This window comes from Trichoderma aggressivum (assembly GCF_033847375.1).
Source record: "Trichoderma aggressivum f. europaeum strain CBS 100526 chromosome Unknown scaffold_005, whole genome shotgun sequence".
Classification (NCBI taxonomy): Eukaryota; Fungi; Ascomycota; class Sordariomycetes; order Hypocreales; family Hypocreaceae; genus Trichoderma; species Trichoderma aggressivum.
The window spans coordinates 988,478-1,010,015 of NW_026946371.1; the positions used below are offsets into that span (position 1 = coordinate 988,478).

Below are 21,538 nucleotides of genomic sequence, written 5' to 3' on the forward strand. Positions count from 1 at the left end.
GAAAGAAAGGGAAATTCTAGAAGCTGACGACGATGGATTGACTCGCGATGGGGGTGATGGGGGTGGAGGAGCTGCACTGTGGCTGTGTTGCATGTGCATTTGATTACATCTAATAGTTGATGCTGCTGCAGAATAAATGACTTGCACAGCCTGAACTGTACGTAGATATATTTGGTCAAGACACGTAAGATTTTACGAGTTACCACACGATACTAGGAATTCTAATTCAACAGAAGATACAGCACTCTATTCATGACAGCCCATGCTTAGCAGCCCGGCACGGCTCAGCGGCAGCCTCACAGACACAAATACGGGCTTGTCCTGTCCTCATCAAATCTTGCCGCCACACACCTGAAGCACGCACTTTGGCATCTGCCCTTTGCGCCGGGCAGCGAAATTGCGCCGGGTCTGAGATACTGACAATCTACTAGGTAGACAGCAGGAGAGATACGCATGGGCGTCAGGTATGTACGAGTACAGCACAGTATATCTCGCCTGCAGATCAAGCCGAGATGGCCAAGACGCGACGGACTGAAAAATTGAAGGGCAGCAGCAGGAAAAAGGAGAGCCCCAGCCAACCAGCCATGGAGCCTTGAGAGCCAAGTGTCAGTCGGTGCCGTCAAAAATGCCATGAGGACGGGAGGCAAGGACTGGAGGCGGACGAGAGGGGAAGGTGGAGGACGATGGGGGGGGATGATCGCTGACGATCTGCAATACGAGGGTTTTTGACATTGATGCTTTGCATTTTTGAATTACAGTAGGTATTGATTTCAATGGTTCACGGATTGAAAAACAAAGGCCGTCCTTCTTTGTCCAGCTGTTGTATTACTAGTACCAAAGTACCAAGGTAGGCATCATCTGGACATTGGATCAATGGTTTGACGCAAAAGCATAAAATCTCTCCCATGGCATTGATGGCATTCTCGTCCAGTCATTGGTTTCAAAAGATGCTCCTCATGGACGAATCGAAATCCCTGATCGGCGGCCCCCCAGACGTCATGTTTCAACGCAATCCACGCCCCCTCGTATTCTTGTCCGCGATTCGTATCAAGAGCAAATGGAAGCAAAAGAAAAAAAGAAGAAAAAAAAGACGCGCAACACACCCTCCGTCCCATCCATTCCACTCCGTTTGCCACTCCCAGTTCCAGCGGGCATCTTTTTATAGTGCCTGATCCATTGAATAGGTCCCAGCCATTAGTGCCTGGCCCTTGTTAGCGGGCCCTCCCAGGTACCTAGTAGGGGTGTGTAGGGCAGCCCCAGCGCGGCCCAGAAGCCCCAGAAGCCCCAGAAGCCCCCCAACAGCCCCTGAGCGAGCGACTCTCCGCACTGAACCCGGGCCAATTAGCGGTTGAGCGGCGCAAGGGGCGGTGCGACGCCAGAGAACCGGCGAGAACCCCTGGCTGGCCAACATGTACAAGTTTCGCGCCTAAACGGGAGGTCACTGCCAGATTGAGTGATTGTATTGATGCAAAAGTGCACGCTTTTCCCGCCACCTCAACAAAGTAGCCAGTCTTTTGTTGTTCTGGTGTGTTCGTTTTGAAGATCCTTTGTTGTTTTTTTCTTTCAAAAAGCTTCTCATTTCCCTGCTAGCTTTCTGCCTGTCTGTCGTTTCCATATCTTTGCCATCATCCAGCACCGTGTCTCTTTCTTGGACCATCAATCACTCGTTTTCTGTCACTTTGGGCTGGCCCTGCTCCAAACAACATTGCAAGTTCTCTCGTTTTTCCCGCGTCGACTTGGAGATTGAAATCAACCTCCCATTTGGCGATTTCGAAATATCCATCTGGTCAAAACCTCCACATTCAAACGCGCTCCGTTCTCGCAACTACTGCAACTAGATCCAGGACTAGGATCCAGGACCACGACCTAGCGACTTCACCATCCATCTTCGGGATAGGTGCTGCCATTTAGCCAGGGGCCGGTCCAATCCATCCCGTTGCCGTTGGCACAAGTTGATCCCGTATAAGCAGCGCATCCCGGGCTCACGTGGCTGCGTTTGATTCTCGACTGATTTTTGCTTATTTTACTCAATTCGCCGTTGCTGTGCTGTTCTCTTGTGACTGAGCATTGAGCGTTGGGTCTGAACACTGGTTCTGCAACTATCCTCATATTTTTTTTTTTGGACATCCGACACGACAACAACCATGAACTTTACGCGCAAAATCGACCGCGCCATGCAGTGGGCTGGCGAGAAGATGGGCGCCGAGGCCAAGGCCACTCACACCGACGAGTTCAAAGAGCTCGAGTCCGAGATGGACATTAGACATGATGGTTTGTCTCGCCCTCGTTTCCAGCGACTCAATTGGCTTCTCTAACCACCGTACAGGCATGGAGCGTCTCCTCAAATCCATGAACATCTACACCCGGTGGCTCTCGCGCCATTGCGACGCCCTCGAGGACAGAAACCGCAGCATCCCGCTTGCTCACCTCGGCCGGACCATGTCTGCTCACGCGGCCGAGCTGCCCGATACCGAGTACAGTCGCCGTCTCGCCTCCATGGGCAATGCCAACGAGCAGCTCGCCGAGCTTCAGACCACATATCTGGACTGTGCCAATGCCACCTGGCAGACGCACATTGAGCAGAACCTGAGCATGATGAAGGAATATCAGGTAAGAGATTCAATTTGCGAGTAATCTCCTGGGCCAATTACTTACATCACCCCCCCGACAGGCCGCTCGCAAGAAGCTCGAAAGCCGCCGACTCGCCTACGACGCCACCATGGGCAAGATGCAAAAGGCCAAGAAGGACGACATTCGCCTCGAAGAAGAGCTGCGCGTCAACAAGACCAAGTTTGACGACAGCACCGAAGACGTTTTCCAGCGCATGTCGGACATCAGAGAGGCCGAGCAAGACACAATCGGTGCCCTGACGTCGTTTCTCGATGCCGAGCTGGAATATCACGAACGCGCTGCCAACGAACTGCGCCGCATCCGAAAGGCGTGGGCGGCTGGTGGTTCCGAGCCCAGCTATTCGCCTACGCAGAGAGGAAGACCTGATATGGATCGCCTCTACACCAACGTGCCGGTCCGGTCACAGTCTGTCCGACACAGCGTCATCAACGAGGCATACGAGGACGCTCCCCCGCAGCCCGTTGCCAGACTCACTCGCACCATGACGTCGCGAGAGCCTCCTCCTCCCCCGCCTCCCCCGGCTTCAAGCAGACCCCCCATCCTGAGATCGGCCACCTTTGATTCCCGACAACCGCCCGTGATCCGCGCCAGAGCCGCGTCGACTTCGTTTTCCAGGGCACCGGCGCCCAGCGTCCCTGAAAGCAGAAGCGAAGACATCTTTGACGACAACTCCATCTACAGCGGGAACAACACCCCGAGCTGGGGGGAGCGCAGCGTCAGCCCGGCCACGAGCTACGGCAGCTTCAACGTGAACCAGATGCCGGTAGAGTCCAAGAAAGCACCGCCTCCTCCTGTGAACCGCGCCAAGAAGCCTCCGCCTCCCCCCATCCCCCGGAAGATGTCCACCCCGGGATATTGAGGACGGGCTCAGCAACCATAAGCGATGCTTTTTCTTTTCCTTTTTTTGTTATTCATTCCGGGTTTGGGATAAGCGGCGTTGGTGTTTTTGCTCGAAACAATCTTGTAACGAAGTGAAATGACGGGAGTGAGGATTTGTTACATCTTCTTGGCTTGATACGGGCTAGGTTTCATTGGTAGCGTCATTGTTTGGAGATGCTCTCGAATTGGCGAGGGAAAGTTGGACGAAAGAAGAAAAAAAACTTGAACCTAGACTGGGGCGGTGATGCATTGCGTCTTTGGTGTATATATACGCGTTCACTGCCAAGGAGCGATGCACAGGCCAAGGCGTTGTTTGATCATACAGAAATTGACAGCAATAAGAGTCTATTGCCATGAATTTGCGCAGATTGCCATCGTGAGATTTTTGTAGAGACTGCACGGTGACTGCAGTTGACGCTCAACAAGATATCTGAGCATACAGTATGAATAAACCATAATACACACCGTATTGCACGTGCTGCAGCTTGCCTAAGCTTTTATCTCTAATCTGTGGCTTCGTGATGGTAATTGAACCTTTTGCTATTCACACTTCACAGGCCGCAACTCCGTTTGGGGCTCACACGTCCGTCCAGGCAGGAGGCTTCTTTTCTCTATTCTCCCTTGATATTATTGCGCATACTCTTCCATCCGCCTCCTCACCAGCATGGCAACCGAAGACGAGAGATACCGGCAGTCGAGCCAGTTCCGCCTCTGGTCCTTTTCGCCAACCAGCCTGCGAGAGCTTCGCGTCAAGACAAACGACCTCGCCAAGCAGCAAATCTCGCCGCGATTCGCCGCAGATGCCCAGCCCGAGTTCCTGACGCCCGCCGAGGAGACAATGCTCGTGCAGTTCTTCACCACGGAGCTTATCCGCGCCGCCCAGTTCTGCGAGCTCCCGACCGAGATTCGATCCACGGCCGCCGTCTTCTTTCGCAGATTCTACATTACAAACTCCGTCATGACGTATCCCCCCACGGAGCTGCTCAAGACGTCGCTGTTCTTCGGGTGCAAGGCCGAGGGATACTACATTCGGCTGGCCAAGCTGGCCGAGATGTTTCCCAACACGACGAGCGAGCAGATCCTGGCGGGCGAGTTCTTGCTCTGCCAGGGCATTCGGTTCGCGTTTGACGTGCGGCATCCGTTTAGGGCGCTGGAGGGAGCCATACTGGAGCTGAGGAAGCGTCTCCCAGAGGAAGAGGGCAGGGTGGCCAAGGCCCACGCGATGGCTCGAGATATTCTCAAGTTCAGCCCCTTGCTAACCGACGCCTACTTTCACTACACGCCAAGTCAAATCATGATGGCAGCTCTTCTGATGGTGGACAAGGAGCTGGTTGACCTGCTGATTCCCGTTGCTCCGCCTGGAGACGATGGCCAGCATGAGGCGTCACATGCGGAAATGCGAGAAAAGATATTCAAGACGATTGAGAGCTGCCGCTCCATGCTGGAAAAGGAACCTCCACAGAGAATGAAGGACCACTGGGAAACGGTAAGCGCCGACCTTGTCACCCTTCTTTTGCCATCATTGCAGCAATCTAACAAGTACAATAGCCGGACCTCGTCAAGTCTATGAAACCCCTTCGAAAGAAGCTGCAAAAGTGCAGAGATACCGACAGAGCAGATCTAGTAGCGCTCCAGCGAGCAAGACGCGAACAAGCCACGACAAAAGTCAAGAAGCCGACACCACAGAGCGACGGAGCAGTCTTTGGAGATGCTGTCGAAGCAAGGGACCCGAAGCGGAGAAAGTTGGAGGCTGCCAACGATTTGTTTGGCCCGGCGCTATGAGCAGCATCAGACTGGATTTCTACGATATGCAATATTCACGACGCACCCAAGAGCGCTCTTTGCATCAAAGCGAGGTTGCTCACGATTCCTACCACACTGTCCGAAACAGAAAAGAAGAAGAAGACGGCGGAGAGCTACCCAGGGCGTAATCACGCTTGGCAATGATGGGTAGCATCTCCCCCGAAAATGTGATTATGCAACTCTAATGAGGATGGTGCCCTTGTTAGTGCGCAACGTTCCACTTTGTCGGAGGGTTGAGATGCACCCCAGATGCGTTGTCAAGGCTGGAGCCGCACGACGGAAAGCTGGCTGTGTCGACACGGAAAATGGAATCCTGGCGTGCCATCCGTGACGCCGCATTATCATGCAGCTCAGCATGTAGCTCAGCATGTAGCCCGAGTTATCAGATGGTAAACAAGTCAACCATCCTTGCGGACCATCAGGGCGAGCCAACCTGAATCTGGCCTCAGTACCGCAAGACTGTCTGTCATGGCGTGTCTTGGTGCTGGCATTGTGGTGTAATACCTAATCGTATAAGTAATCAACAACTCTTTGGGATTCGGGCCTTTCTCTTTCAAGCTCGAATCTAAACCGAGCTTGATATCTTGGGAGCCTAGGTTGCGTCATGAATCACCAATCCCGCTTGCCCGAGCTATGTGAAGAATGGGCTTGAGGAGGGCGAGGGGAGTGTTGGGGAGGGTAGAAAGTAATATTCCGATACATTCGGAGGATTAACGGCACACGCCACACAACACGTGCACGAGCGGCAAATCACTCTTGGCAGATTTCTCACTCCATCAGATCATAATTGTTGGGCATACGGCCGTCTTGATGGAGCGATTCTATACGAGGCGGGCGCCCGGCGGCCCAAGCGGCAGTGCCTGGATTGCTAATAGACCGCTTTTGTGGATGGAGGACAGCGAACAACAGGTAGAGAGGCTTACAAAGAGACGGTCAGTTATAGAAACTCTCAATCCAGGGCGTCGGTGCCAGCCGTGATCCCCGGAAGTTGTGGTGCATGGAAGTGTGGTTTTTCACCTAGCTCTCTAGCTGCTAATGGTAAGCTTGACCGAGGAATCCGTGGGGAAAAGGAAGACTAGAAGCCCATGGCAAGTATCGAATAGATTGTTCGGCAGGCAAGTTTGTCCGCCACTGGGAGTTGAGCTCGACATCCGTGGTTGTGAAGAGAGAGTGTTTGAGTCTTGTAGTTTTCCGTATGATGCGAGTACATGTCGGATGTTGTGAGCGGCATTGACTGTTTGACAAAAGTCTGTTACAACATGTTACAGGCCCAGCCGAGAATAGATCGTCGCCGGCTAGCATTTCCAAGCCATCACCGAGGCCCTCGGACTAGGGGAGTCTCGGCATTTCGCGCTTGGAGAAGGGCAACGTTTTCCACGGACAGCTGTGGGTTTGTGGGGATGTTTGCCGAAACAAGAAGGTGGAAGAAGAAGGGTTTCTGGATGGGGGAAATGCAGGCCTGGTTAGTTGGCTTTGGGATGATGTTTTGGAGTTGTTGAATGGAGTGTTTGTACGAGTTGCTGTATTTGAAAAGCGACTTATACGAGGACTCTGTTGTTGATTTGATAAGAGAGTTGCAGGGGAGTATGGGAAGGGGATACGGAGTAGTATCGAGGGCCCAGAAACGGCAAACAGTTGTCAGTAGGTTGCATTCCGTTAATACTAGCAGACAAAGCCTCAGGGGGGGGCAAATACAGAGTGATTATACATACTCGTATGCTTTGTTCTATGCTTGTTTGGACGCTTAATCCAGCGCTAGACAGGGCTTTAGCTTTTTAGCTTCAATTTTTGCTTTCGGAGTGAGAAGTGCAAAAGAGTTGGCTTGGCTTTTTGGACAAGGAGCCTCTCCCGTGGGCGGAAGCGTCACATCCGAGGCCGCTTGGTTCCATTTTCGATGCTTGGATACCTTGTCCGCATGTCTGGCGGATTGAGTGAGCGATGGATGTGCCCATCCGTTCAGGGGACATGACACGAACTATGATGAAAGGCCTACGTGGGGAAGCAGAGAGCGGAGGTGGAGATGGTTTGGGGCGGACAGTTCCGCTTGTTTGTTTTTCCTTTAGTAGTAAGTAGCAGTAGTTTCTTGAGTCTTTGGATCTGGGTTGACGATGTAACTCTGGCATGGTGTTTTGGATTACTTTCGCTGACCGAGAGGGACCGATATTAGGAGCATTGCGAGTACATGTCCTCGCTCATCACAGGTAAGCATACCGTAACGATGCCATTTTACAGTACGAGTATGCAACAAGTCCAAAACCAATACCTGCTCTCGTGGAAACTGCCCCAAAAGAGGTGCTTGTCAGCACCACATGGTGCCATCCAGGCCCTTCGAAGAGACTCCGCTTTGGTGCACTCTCTCCACGGCCCAAATAGGCAAGTTGTTTGAAACGGCAGCTGTGAAGCCTTGATGGACTCTTGGCAACACCGCCTCCGGGATTTTGAATTCGCTTCAATTGGGTGCCGCTTATGGGCGTTGGTGAGGATACGCGTGATGGCTATGAGAGGAGCATGATTTTTTTTGGCGCCGTCTTACTGAATTCTTCCTGTTGCTGTGCCCTGTTTTGGCAAGAGTAGATTTCCTTGTTTACGAGGGTGACTGGATTTAGTAGTTGGTTGAGTTTGTAGTGTGTGTTACAATGACTTGATTTGGGAAAACAAAAGTAAAGAGGCTATGACGATGACTACGAGTACATGTTAAAGAGTTGACGTGGGAGAGAGGCTCTAAGGATTGGCGGTGTTGAAAGCTTGACGCTTGCTCCTCTGGAGATCGTCACGGGCTACCCGGTTACGGTATGGTTCGGCCGGCCTCCAGAACGGCAGCGGGAGCCGGAGTGCTGAGATAGGGCCGATTGAGCTGCTTGGCCTGTCCTGGTAAACTCGTGCTTTTACTATCCGTACTTGTATCCGTACTTGTAGTACCTGGATACGGTTTGAGGCCTGGATGTCAGGCTGCTCTGCTTGCAAATGGCCAGAGCTGAGCAGGACTACAGTACGAGTACTGGGACTAATGCAACTAAGCTTATTGAGAATGTTAAGTAAGGTGTGATTATGTATGTCCTGCTAGCTTGCTGCCCTAGGGGAAGGCGTGAAGTGATGGATGCTCGTGTTCCATCGAGTGGGTTCAGTTGACAAGTTCCGGAAACTGGTTGACAGAGACAGAGACAAGACTGTTGACCTAGAAGAATATAAGGAGACGACGGTCCCCCTTTGCAACTGGAACTTTCTTCTCCAGCTCTCTCCTCAGCGTTTGACAACTCACCTGCTCTTCCCATCAACATGTTGCTGGTCTCCGTTCTCACCACCATTGCGGCCGTTGGCGGCGTCAATGCCGCCTCGTCGTTTGCTTCCTCGCAAGACGGCCGCTACCAGTTCAGCGCCGTTCAGGCTCCCGTCCTCGGCGCCGGCAACCCTGGCATTCAGGACTGGCAGCTCTTCATCAAGGAGAAGTCCGGACGCAAGCAGACCGTCAAGGGCTTTGGCGCCGCCATCACCGATGCCACCGTCGCCGCCTTCAACAAGCTCAACGCAAACTCTCGCACGCAGCTGTTCAACGACCTGATGACCTCCTCGGGCCTCAACTTCAACCTGCTGCGTCACACCGTCGCCAGCTCGGATCTCTCTGCTGATCCCGCCTACACCTACGACGACGCCGGCGGCAAGGTCGACACCGGCCTCACCAGCTTCGGCCTGGGTGACCGCGGCAACGCCATGATCAGCATGCTGGCCAACTTCCGCAGGCTGCAGCCCCAGCTCACCATTGTCGGCTCTCCCTGGTCGGCCCCCGGATGGATGAAGGTCAAGAACTCGCTGATTGGCGGCGGCACCGGCAACAACAAGCTCAACCACGCCTACGAGAACGCCTACGCCCAGTACTTCGTCAAGTACCTCCAGGCGTACGAGGCTGGCGGTGCTCACATTGACGCCATCACCCTGCAGAACGAGCCCCTGAACAACAAGGACGACATGCCCACCATGCAGATCGAGGCGTCCGAGTCTGGTGCTCTGATCCGCGACAAGGTTGGCCCTGCCCTGCGCAATGCCGGCCTCAGCACCCAGATCTGGGCTTGGGACCACAACCAGGGTGAGTTTTTCATGTGCTTGACTTGACTATCCCAAGCTTGACTGACACGGCGTTTTGCTCTTATTAGACGTCTACTCTTACCCCCAGACCGTCATGAACATGGCCAGCCAGTACGTCCAGGCCGCTGCTTGGCACTGCTATGCCGGCAACGCCCCCGAGAACTGGACTCCCCTGACTCAGTTCCACAACGAGTTCCCCGGCAAGGAGCAGTACATGACCGAGTGCTGGACCTCTACTCTCTCCGGCGGCACCGATTGGGTTCACAGCTCCAGCTTCGCCCTGTTCCCCCTGCAGAACTGGGCCAACGGCATCATCGCCTGGACTCTGGGAACCTTCACCGGCGGCGGCCCCGCGCTGTCCGGCGGCGGCAACTGCCACAGCTGCACGGGTCTCGTCACCGTCAGCGCCGACGGCAGCGGCTACAAGAAGGAGATTGACTACTACATGCTGGGCCAGTTCTCGCGCTACATCCCCAAGGGTGCCGTCGTCGTTGACGGTACTGGTAGCTGGCTGTTCGACCCTAATACTGGTGTTGAGTCTGTTGCTACTGTCAACCCTGATGGCACCCGCACGGTCGTCATCCAGAACCGATACAACAATGATATCTGGGTCCGCTTGGCGACGGAGTCGGAGAGCCAGACTTGGAACGCTCGTATCCCTGCTCGGGCTGTGACTACTTGGATCCTGCCTAAGGCTTAAGCGTGTTGAGAAAGTAGCATGTGATGGAATGATGAATACGGAATGAGAGTGGTGGAAGCACTGTATATATCTAACTACCTAGCTTCGTCTGTATATAGACAACTTGAGTACATGTAACTGCTTAAATGAATATACATGAATAAATGGTAAATGGTACTCTTTGAAAGTTCAAACGGTTGAAGTGACTACATGATTGAACGCGTACATCTTGTATACTAATTGAATAGAGGCTGCAGTCTCTATAGGTACATCTCACTATATGTGTCTGGTGTAAGCTGCCTTAAATGTAGATGTTTGTCTGAACGTCCACTCTGAGTAGCGTATATGTACAGTATCTTTATTCAATGTCGAGTATTCTACTGCCTCTCATCACGAATCACTTACATCATACACACATCTAAGCCTTTGGAAAGAACCGGTTCTCCGGCCTCGGCAAGCCAAAGTGCTCACGCAGAGTGCTTCCCGTATACTCCGTCCTAAAGATGCCGCGACGCTGCAATTCTGGCACCAGCTTCTCCACAACATCATCCAGCCCCTGTGGCAAAAAGGGGAAGCAAACGGTGAAACCATCAGAGGCCTCCTCCTTGAGCCACTTCTCCCACTCGTCCGCAATGCTCTCCACCGTTCCTACAAAGCCAAAGCCAGAATATCCTCCGTAACGCTGCGCAAGCTGCCTCACGGTCAGGCCTTCTTCCCTTGCGAGTCTCAAGACGCCCTCTCGACCCGTCTTGCTGGCGTTTGTCTCTGGCAAATCGGTGGGCAGGGGGCCGTCTGGGTCGAATTTGGAGGCGTCTGCGCCGAGAGCGACGGACAAGCTTGCGATGGAGCTCTCGTAGTTGACGAGGCTGTCGAGCTTGAGCCGCTTCTGTTTGGCTTCCTCAATAGTGTCGCCAATAATGACCAGGGCTGCTGGGAGGATGTTGATGTGCTCCTTCTTTCTGCCGGCGGCAACGGCCCGTCCCTTGATATCGGCATACAGTGCTTTGGCGTTGTCAATGGTTCCCGGCGAACAAAAGACGACTTCGGCTGTTTCTCCAGCCAGCTGTCGTCCCGGCTCTGATTGTCCGGCTTGCACAATGACGGGCCAGCCCTGGACGGGTCGGGCAATGTTCAAGGGCCCCTTGACCTTGAGCTCGTCTCCCACGTGGTTGAGGGTGTGCATCTTCTCGGGGTCTAGGAAGATGCCCGTCTCCTGGTTCCGGATAAAGGCGTCGTCCGCAAAGCTATCCCACAGTCCCGTCACGACATCGTAAAACTCTCTGGCGCGCTTATACCGATCTGAGTGATCCATGTGTTCGTCTCTGCCAAAGTTCTTTGCGCTGTCCGGATTGCCTGTCGTCACAATGTTCCACGCCGCACGACCACCGCTGAGGTGGTCCAAAGAAGCAAAGCGTCGGGCAATGTGGTAGGGCTCATCGTATGTTGTCGACGCAGTAGCCGCCAGGCCAATCTTCTCTGTTACCTGGGACAGAGCCGAGAGCAGTGTAAAGGGCTCAAATGATGTGACGGTCTGGCTGCGTCTGAGGGCTTCTATGGGCATGTTGAGGACCGCCAGGTGGTCAGCCATGAAGAAGGCATCGAACTTGGCTGCCTCTAGCTTCTGGATAAAGGACTTGAGATGGGTCAAGTTGAAGTTGGCATCGGCATATGATCCAGGGTACCGCCAGGCTCCAGTGTGAAGACTGACGGGCCGCATGAACGCGGTAAGATGGAGTTGTTTGGGATTCGACATTGTGAATTACTCGGTTATGAGCAGATGTAACGGTTTGCCGATACTATCTTGAGAGCTTTTTCACTTTGTTACTGGCAACTACGGTTATATATGAAAAGACGAGGGACATGTGGGCATTATCGATGATCTGGTAGGATCTATGTGTAAGCAGGTGAGTGTGCTCGGCGCTTGGAATCACGACATCGACGAGATGCGGGGGTGCGGATCAACCGGCTTATCAGCGACTTCCGACTCTGGTATAAGCAAGAACTTTGTATTATCGAGCAAGCGAATGCGAGCAGCCGCGTATGAGAATGTTGTCGAGATGATTTATATTCCTCCGCTGCTACGTGTGTTGAAGATGGAAGCAAATGGGACCCTTGGGTCTCTGCTGGGCATTGATACCTTGCATTGCACGAGGAACTCTGTAGAGTTTCAAGGTTAATCAAGTCTCAAACACCTTGTCACAGACAAATGAAGGCATCTCGACGAATGAAAGAAGTGGCATGTGCTATATGTAATCACTGTGATATCGCTCTCGCCAGTGTCAAATCGGCGTCGTGGAGTGTGGAGTTGGGCGGAGAAGATTTGGATTGATAAGCAGCGCAGGTTACGACGACCGGCGATGGCAAGGCCTAGGAGATCTCGACTCTTATAGGCTTGCATCCTGTAAGCAGAGGATATGATACATGTGGAAACTACTCTGTATCTGCATATGTATGGTGTGACTGTAATAGCTAATAGCCCGATCAGAGTCCATCTGTATAGGATTTGACTTCTCTTGCAGCTTCGGGAGGATCCGAGTGGGAGCGGCAAAATCGCACTTTCAGTCCCCGATATCTCGGCATAGATCACTTTAGCGCATAGTAAGCAGCCCGATTGTATTGGAGGATTCCCATGCAGGGATTTCCTCATGTAGTAACGTCTTGCTTGGCATCATCACGATCAAGCACAGTTTCTCAATAACACTTTTAGTGATTTTTCTTCCATCTTAATAGCAAAGCAGCGCCAATTGCTAGAATGAATCTCCTATATCAGAGCCTAAATGGCATCTCAAATCTCTTCGCAGCGGCCTTAGGTGTTGACCGGTGCATGAGCTGGGTATCTGGTGCCAGCAGTCTCAAAGCCCGTGACAAGATTGGTGAGGGTATCTATTTCCTCCTTACTAAACTCAACAACCCGTGCATTCTCTTCTACGCGTGGAACCGTCGAAGAACCGGGAATCGGAATCACAAGAGGCAGCTCTGGGCTGTTGGACATGTTCCTCACCCAGTTGATGGCCACCTGTGCAGGAGTGCACGACTTTTGGCTGGCGAACTGCTCGACTTGCTGAACGAGCTTGAGGTTGTGCTCGAGCTGCTCCTGTTGGAAGCGCGGGAACGAAGCAATTGCTCCTAGCTTCTTGACGTCCTCGACGTTTTTATACTCGCCGGTGAGCAGCTACATTATTTTGTTAGCTTCAAGCAAGTGCATTATGACTTTTGGTATTACTTACACCCTTTCCGATTGGCGAATATGCAATGATGGGAATGTCGTGCTTTTTGCAAGCAGCGGCGATTCCGTTGCTCAAGACGTCGGGTGTAAACATGCTGAGCTCGATTTCGGCGGCGGCAATCTTGGTTATCGCAGCAGCTTCATTGATGGTGTCGACACCACACTCGGAGAGCGCAATAGCACCAATCTTGCCGGTGTCAATGTACTCCTTCTGGATCACTCCAAACGTAACAGAGAGGGGATACTCCGGGTCTCGTCTGGCGCAGTTGAAGGCGTCGACTTTCTTGACGCCGCCAATCTGCTCCAGAATATTGTCGAGCGACCGGCGAATACCTTCAGGTGATCCATCAGGCTTGAAAATCTTGGAATTAATGCCGCCCTTCATCACCAAGACAACCTTTTCAGCATCTTGGGGATATTTTGTGAAGTAGGCCTTGATGATGGTCATGGAGTTGTACTCGGGAGTTCCGTAGAACTCGCCGCCGTTCCACATGGTGAGGCCATTGTCGACGGCTGCTTTCATGACGGCGATTGCGTCTTCCAAGGGAGGAGGATCCTTGCGCCATGTCAGGCCTTGAGTGTCTGGTTAGCGATTGGAGATGATGAAAGTGACGACCATTTGATGTGTACAGGTGTGTATGTGTATACTCACCCATGAGGCCAAAGCCAATAGGACCAATTTCTTTGCCGAGGTGCTGAACCATGGTGTTGGAGTCTGCGGCGATCTGAGAGATGCTGCTGCTGCTGCTGTTGCGAGTGTTGAATGGCAGTGATTCAAGACAGGTTTCGCAACGAAATTCCCACGACTCTTATATCTTTGTTTGATCGGCCTCCTGTCTGCTGTTAGTGTAGTTCTCCCACGGAGACGTTTGCCGGAGTTTACTTTTATCGGTACGCCAGCTAACCCCGAGGCCCGTGAGAAGAGATGAGTCGATGAGGTTTCAAGAAATGGCTACACAAGGGAGAGGTTTTGCTAGTACTATACCACAGCTCGGCTGCTCCCTTTCCCACGAAATCTGCTATCTCGTTAACCCCGCCCGCGTTTCCCCACCATCCACAGCATCATCGTCGATTTTAAATACGACTATAAAGTACTTGTGCGTACTTCTTCAAGCCCTGTTCTCGGAGCTGAAAATGCGAAACTCCGGTAGACGCCATGGAAGGATCCAAACGGCGGGTTTTGCTGGTTGATTTTGCTCGGCATTTGCCTCCTCATCATTGATTACTCGACGCAGTCCGGAACGCTAACCTTGTTGGGATCTTGACTAATTCTCACAATTCCGCTTCTTAAATGCCGTTCAATGGATGCTGGTACCGAGGTATAGAAGAGACAAGTTTCTGTCTTTCTCCGAGACGCGGGACACTTTGTTATTCCCAGGCGCCATTATGCATCGGATTGCTGTTTGCATATACCTATATGGGCTGCATCATGCATGTGTATGTGTTTAGGCAAACAATGGCCAATCAGGTAAGCAAGCTGGTTACTCGGAGCTCCCTTCCCCCTTTGTCTACTATGCTTTGACGAAGACGCTCCTCCGTTCATCTGTAATGTAAATGGTCTACTACGTCTCTTTCAACCTTTCGAACAGAAGTATTCTCGGCAATAGATATTTACAAAGAAGGATGAATGCCACTAGAAGTGGCACCGGTACATGCAATCTCAAAGTGGTGTCCCAGCCCATGTACATCTACCCTGCAGCTCTGGAAGTCGTAGTAAGATCCTTGGGTTTGTGAGTTCAATATTAAGAGCCTTGAGTATACCAGTAAAAGTCGCCACTTACGCTCCTTTAATGGCTGCTACACAAGGCTTTGTAGGATACATGAGCATGGCGCGTAGATAGATGCTTCCATTGGTCAAATTGTGTCTCAAACCTTGAGAGTCTACATCCCACAACTGTGTCGTAGATCACATGCTGTCTCCCTCAACCCATTAAAGGGATTGTTATCAAAGAGACTATTTATAATCTCTTAGGCAAGGTCCAATCAGTTATTGAATGTCATTTTGCCTCTTTTCGCCTTGTTGAATCGTCGGCCAATCGTTGGTCGGATTCTTTGACGATGTCGTTTCAGCAGTCTCTGCCAAGGACGAAGCTCTTGCTGAGACCCTCAGGTTCAACCAGACATTTTCTTTGTACTATTTACTGTAAAATCAGCTCCAAATACTCGTGATTTGGGTGCAAACTATCACCTAGAGGCTGAGGATTCGCTGTAGATTAAAGCATTGAACGAGTGCCCTTTCATAAAACTGGGCGATCTTAGATGAAAGGCACCTGACTAGATAGCGGCAATCACATGAGTTTGCTCGCCCTTGAAGTAGCCATCGACAAGTATAAATTCATGCATCAGTCTCTTCTTATAAATCGCATCTTGTTGCAAGTACTCCAATCCAGCACCAAAGCACAGCCAACCATTTGGTGGATTCTTTTGTCTCTATACCATCGTTTACTCTATACATCACCACTTGGTGAGCTAGACCACTTTTAGTATTGGTAATTCAAGCCGCATATATGCTATATAATATCTTTCATTTCGCGCATTGACCTCGATGAGAATCATAACGCCAGGCAGTGGTATCCAAAGCGTCAAGAATTTGACTGCTTCATCATATGCGATTCAAAAAAGGAACAAAGAAAGCTCCTGAAAAGCCTACGGTGGCGTTCAAAGCGGCTGGAGGTTTAAGGGATACGAAATTCGGGAGGAGAAAGACGAATCGATTAGTATGGTTTTTACCAAGTCGGAAAATGACGATATAACTTGCATAAAGTTGGAGGACGGGAAGAAGGAACCCCAGCCGTACTTCAGTTTTCACAACTATCTTATCCAGCGTGGATATGAGATGAAGCTTTCGGCTTTAGGTACACCTCGATTTACCAGGTTGCCATTTACTGGGGATCCCTTACCCTTCAGCCGCTGGAACTGTAAAATCTTTTGTGGTACAGAAGGTGAAAGAAAAGCACTCATCAAAGGCATGGGGTTCTTTGCAGGATACAGAATTTCACAAGTCAGAAGTGGATGGGTTGAAATGGCTTATATTGTGAAAGACGAGCCAAAGGCAGCACCGTAAACGTACCTAACTCTTTACGAGTATCTCCTCGAGCGTGGATTTGAGCAGCGTTCTACGGATAGGGACACACTGGAATTTATGCTAAAAAGAAATGGAGATGGGTGCTTCTTCAATCACCCCCTCTTGATCATACTAATGCATCAAGTTGGAGCAATTATATGGTATATCCAGATAAGAACCACTAATACAATACTACCCCCGTTTATATCAATGTTTCATAGACCACTATACAGCAAGACGTCGAGGTGTTTTGAAAACAAAAAGGTTCAGCAACCAGAGGCTATTGAGGCTCAGATTTCAACAGGGTGGAATGACTCAGAACGGAATGCTCGAACGATAACAACAACCGTGGTGGCTTTAATATTGATGTTTATGATGATATTCATTAGATAGTTGGGTACTTTAGTTTAGAGCAGACAACCTTCTGACTAGGTGTGGAACACGAATGCAATACTGCACTTTTTGATATCAACACTTCAAGGACGAACCGCTTGCTGAGGCACCCAGGTTCAACGAGGCATTTTCTTTGTGCTGTTCAATATGTAATCCCCGACAAACACGCGTAATTCCCCCTATTGATTCTAGACCAATCAGATTTTGCTCTACTTAACCCGTGTGTGCTCAACACCCTTCATGTGGTGGTACAATCAAGAAACCTTCAGTTCTTTCTCATTGGCCATTCTTCTTTTTTGTGTCATATTTCAAGCTTTGGCTGGTTTTCTTTTCTTTGATGCAGAAGCGAGTGCCAAGGCCGAGGAGCCGCCGCGGATCAAAGCTTCCAGTCATTCATTGGATGTTCTTTCACAAACCTGGGCGGCTGCAGCCGATCAGGTTCTGTTCACTTGTGAAGTGGACATTCAACAAGTATAAGGTCTAGTCTCTTTCTCTCTACAATTTCTCCTTTTGCGATTTCTTCAGTCCAATACCAAAGCACGAAAAAAACAATTCGTAAGTACATTCATCGCTGAAAATCTTTCATATGATTTACTGCCATCTAGAAGACGTTCTGACCTGAAGAAGCAAAATACCAAATCATGGGTGTTCGCAGCCCATTCGACTGCTCAATTCAATGCGAGATAGAGAACGAAATGGAGTTGATTTCCAATGAGCTGAAGTCTTTTGAAGAATATGAAATTTGGGAGGAGATAGCAGGACTCATTGACGCGGCTTTTACTGGGTCGGACACCGAGGATTCGACGTGGGTATGGTTGAATGATGAGAGGAAGGTACCACCACAGTACTCGAATCTTCACAAATTTCTTGTCAAGCGTGGATTTGAGATGACTTTTTCGATGCTGAATACACCAATATATCGCAAGTTACCCGACCCTTTCAGCGATTGGAGCTGCAAGATCTTCTGCGATACAAAAGACAAACGAACAGAACTCGTGAAGGTTCTGAAGCTCCTTGATGAAGGATACATAATTACAGAACTGACACGTCAACGTGTTCAAGTGGGTTTTGTAAAGGAGGAAGGGCCTGAGACAGAGCCGCAAGGATACAGGGCTCTTCGTAAATGCCTTGCCCGGCGTGGATTTAAGCCGTGCTCTTTGGACCACAACCCACGGGAATTTGAACAGTCAAGGAAAAAGTGGATGTGCGTGTTTCTTTAACCACCATCTATTGCTCACAGCAACGCTTCAGATTAGAGCAAATAGCATTATCCAACTAGATGAGAGTCACAAATCCATATTGACCCCGTTCATATTGATGTTTCGCATATTTACGCTGATGTAAGATGTAGCAACACGCTGTCACCCTCGTTGAGCTGCGCGGAAACTTGATCGCTAACAACACCCAAGCTCTTATTGTTCCAGATATCCTGCACGTTGAACTGTCCAGAGAGTCCCAAATCCTGCCACGTTGCGGTTACCGTCTGAACTCCCCTGGTTTGCGTGCCGAAGCCGCCCTGGCCGTTATCCGGACCAAGGTTCACGAGAATAACGACGGCTTCGCCAGACGGAGATGGGCCGGCAATCCACGCCTGGAACTGTGTCGCATCTTGGCCTCCTGAGCCGGGGTTGCGAGGCTGAATGGGGTATTGAGCTGTAAATGCCGCGACTTGCAGTGCTTGGGCATTGGTGAGAAGGTTTGTGCCGAGATCATCCAAGGCAGTCATGTCATTGCCGGTAATGAGGTTTGCACCAGCTCCAATCCAGTGCGTCATGACGGTGGTACGCTGTCCATCGCTAAGTCCAGAAATGCTCTCTGGGCTGCCCACTACCAAGTTATCCATATCTGGGTAGATGTTCAACTCGTCAAAGAACTGGAGACCGGCAATAATCCACTGGCGATAGTTGTCAATGGCGCGCTGTACAGTACCCCAGCTTACCAAAGTACTTGATCCCCCGTTGTTGAGATCCTGGTCAGTTCGCATAGAGTCGGCGTTGCTGTTCCAAATGTCAAAGTATGTTTGAGTGCGGTCCAGCTTCCAGGAGATGTCCAAGCGCATCTGTCTGCCGCTGTTCTTGATGGCGTTGTGCCAGGCAATAACAGAGCCGCTCTGGTCGGCAGGCAGGCTCTGGCCGTTGTCGGGAGAGCCTGGCGTGACAAAATCCAGCTTGACAAAGTCAACACCCCTTTGAGGTATTGTTAGTGTCTGTTGGTGATGATTGCTTCTGCTTCATACGGAATGAACATACCATGATGCGAATTGGTCAACTACAGAGTTATGCCAGGTTTGTGTCTCTGGCCTGGTATAGTCGAAGATGCAGCGGAGCAAGCCCTCATTTCCCGTGCACACTTCGCCGATGGTAGTTTCAGTTCCAAGGATTGTCTTATTTGCGTCACTGATGAAGGCACCAGGCACAACATAAACACCCATTTTCAGGCCCATCCCATGCAATGAATTAGCCAAGGAGGGAATGTCGAAAATAGAGTCATCGTAGATCAGTCGGCCATTATCGTCGCCGTGGTCACCCACCGACCAGCCAGAATCCAAGCTGCAGGTGTCGTATTTGCCTTTGAAGGAACCCGACGCCAACACACTGCACTGAGTCAAAACATGTGACTGGTCGAACTGGAAGTCAGGAGCCGTGTTGGGATTTGCCTGCAGAGCAAAAGAATTCCAGCCTCTCGCTGGGCCATGGAAGCCATTTGGGGTCTGGGCAAAGCTGATGACTTTGAGGGGCGTTGCAGCGGAAGCAGTCGGGGCTGCTGTGACGCCGGCGATGCCGAGTCCAAGATAGACGAGCTCAAGACGAGGCATGACTGACCTGATGACGGAGGAATGAAGAGGAACCTATGGCCATCATGAGGGGATATAGCAAGTCTATATATATGCCGATATCCACACCCATACGCGTCTACGCCTTCCCCGGTGGTTGATGGCAGTGGAAAGTCTTTCGGGATATTGCCAAGGCGTCCATCTCCTCCTGATGATCATATGAGATGCTACAAGCATCAAACTTCTTGCCGCTCAACCGCCAGTTGCAGCTTTGCGCGGTCCACGTAATATTGCCCAGCCTTTATAAGCCCCGTCACACACGAATTCAGGCCCTCTCCCCGCAGCTAACTCCCGAGAGTGTTCCCGGTCCAATCCAGACAGACGGATCGACACAGTTGTTCCAGTTGCGGCAATGCCAATATCCTGGTAACGGGGCGGCTCTTCCACCTCGTGGGCGTCTTTGACGGACGCTTTGCAAATCACGGCTAGTCTGCGAACGCAGCCCATGCAAATGCGGAGTACCCCATATTACAGAAACGGGGAAATGTGATGATATAAAGGGAATTCCATCGTATTAATCCAGTGCGCGGATTCTTTTTTTCCAGCCACGGCTTCATCAAGATGACGACATTGCTGGGGCATTTTCTCTTTTGGCTTACATCTTGGCCGAAGAGCTATTTTCAGCTTCCTGTAACGCTATAGCGGCATTTTCTATTGCTTCACGAGCATCCTTAAGACACGAAACTTGGCACCTTAGCCGACGTATAATTTCTCTCTTGGTACCGGGACTCTCTTGTTCTGAAGTACGGACATCTATTTAGCCGACCAATTACGCGGAAAAATACCCTGATTCTATATCTTTGTAGTACCCTAGCAATCGCAACACGTAACTAGAACTTTCTTTGTCCTTTTCGCTCTTGTTTAGATTCCATCTCTCACGGCTTCAATTGTTCCTTAGCTTCCCCACATAAGCATGCCACGATCTGACCGGAATTGTTTATTAAGACATTATGTTGAAGCCTATTCTTGTCCGCTTATATAGGGTTCTAGTATGGATCTTGAGTCGCAGGCTTTCAACCCTTCTCGGATACGCGATGGTGTCGTGAATCTACCTCGATGTCGCGCCTGACGACAAACAGTTCAAAGCCGAACAACCACCACCGCCGCTGCCGCCGCACAAGCTGAATCTCTCCGAGCTACTCTTTGGCAAAACACTATTGTTTTGCGACGGCACCGCCTCTGATGAGGCATATTAAAAGCCTACCTTGCAGTTAGACACCGAACCGCAAGAACGCATGCGTCGACTGATCATGCAAAAACAATCTACACAAAGGAACCCATCATGGGATTCAGCTTCCAGCCGCCGCCTCTATCAAGCTGCTGTAGCAAGCAAAGAGGTCAGCGCTTGGATAGTCTTTCTGATTCGGTTGAACGGACTCCCGAAATCAGATCTCGCAAACATCGGTACAAAGAGGCTTGCTAATGCAACTACAGACACCTCCCAGAAGTATTTCATGGAATACCCGCTTATTAGACACAGATATCAATAGAAGCAGTCAATGCCATAACAAGCGTGGATTATGCAAAGTATCCATTGCGACAAAGAGCCAGCAACTCACTGCAGGGTCTAGCTGAAGGTGGAACGGTGCTGTAAAAGTTTGATTGACCTCACAGAACTTCGGATGTTGACAAAAGAGTGTGGCAGGGTCCTCGCTCCATCCGTAGAATTGTATTAGATGTTTTTTTAATCTTATAATGTACAAGTTAGATGAGGAAATGCGCCAATCGTTGCTCTATATACCTGAATTGTGATCTAGTCTAATGCTGCAAGTCAATGATGCCCCAAAAGAATGAACGGTGATGAAGTATTTGGACCTAATTAATAGTCTATGATAATGACGATGATGGGCTATATAAAGGTGGCTGAATGCTTAGCAAATAATTGCTAGGAACCAGTAAATCAACATTTTACCAAATTGCTTTTCGAGCCTTTTGTTGGGTTCCCTGAAT

At 50.7% G+C, this 21,538-nt stretch overlaps 6 protein-coding genes across 6 annotated transcripts; 3 read left to right on the forward strand and 3 right to left on the reverse strand.

Moving 5' to 3' along the window:
* Window positions 1-2,144: 2,144 nt before the first annotated feature.
* On the forward strand, window positions 2,145-3,490 carry Triagg1_2214 (uncharacterized protein; the record flags this gene model as incomplete). The annotated part of the gene is made up of 3 exons (XM_062896371.1): window positions 2,145-2,271; window positions 2,327-2,610; window positions 2,672-3,490. The coding sequence occupies 3 exons, from the start codon at window positions 2,145-2,147 to the stop codon at window positions 3,488-3,490; spliced, it is 1,230 nt and encodes a 409-aa protein (XP_062759070.1).
* Window positions 3,491-4,174: 684 nt separating this feature from the next.
* Triagg1_2215 (uncharacterized protein) lies at window positions 4,175-5,292 on the forward strand (the record flags this gene model as incomplete). The annotated part of the gene is made up of 2 exons (XM_062896372.1): window positions 4,175-4,996; window positions 5,059-5,292. The coding sequence occupies 2 exons, from the start codon at window positions 4,175-4,177 to the stop codon at window positions 5,290-5,292; spliced, it is 1,056 nt and encodes a 351-aa protein (XP_062759071.1).
* A 3,297-nt stretch (window positions 5,293-8,589) lies between these two features.
* On the forward strand, window positions 8,590-10,093 carry Triagg1_2216 (CAZyme family GH30; the record flags this gene model as incomplete). Its single annotated transcript, XM_062896373.1, has 2 exons — window positions 8,590-9,394; window positions 9,462-10,093. The coding sequence occupies 2 exons, from the start codon at window positions 8,590-8,592 to the stop codon at window positions 10,091-10,093; spliced, it is 1,437 nt and encodes a 478-aa protein (XP_062759072.1).
* A 397-nt stretch (window positions 10,094-10,490) lies between these two features.
* Triagg1_2217 (uncharacterized protein) lies at window positions 10,491-11,825 on the reverse strand (the record flags this gene model as incomplete). Its single annotated transcript, XM_062896374.1, has 1 exon — window positions 10,491-11,825. The coding sequence occupies one exon, from the start codon at window positions 11,823-11,825 to the stop codon at window positions 10,491-10,493; it is 1,335 nt and encodes a 444-aa protein (XP_062759073.1).
* Window positions 11,826-12,878: 1,053 nt separating this feature from the next.
* Window positions 12,879-14,002, reverse strand: Triagg1_2218 (uncharacterized protein; the record flags this gene model as incomplete). The annotated part of the gene is made up of 3 exons (XM_062896375.1): window positions 12,879-13,244; window positions 13,300-13,871; window positions 13,951-14,002. The coding sequence occupies 3 exons, from the start codon at window positions 14,000-14,002 to the stop codon at window positions 12,879-12,881; spliced, it is 990 nt and encodes a 329-aa protein (XP_062759074.1).
* Window positions 14,003-18,085: 4,083 nt separating this feature from the next.
* Window positions 18,086-19,570, reverse strand: Triagg1_2219 (uncharacterized protein; the record flags this gene model as incomplete). Its single annotated transcript, XM_062896377.1, has 2 exons — window positions 18,086-18,941; window positions 19,005-19,570. The coding sequence occupies 2 exons, from the start codon at window positions 19,568-19,570 to the stop codon at window positions 18,086-18,088; spliced, it is 1,422 nt and encodes a 473-aa protein (XP_062759075.1).
* Window positions 19,571-21,538: the final 1,968 nt, after the last annotated feature.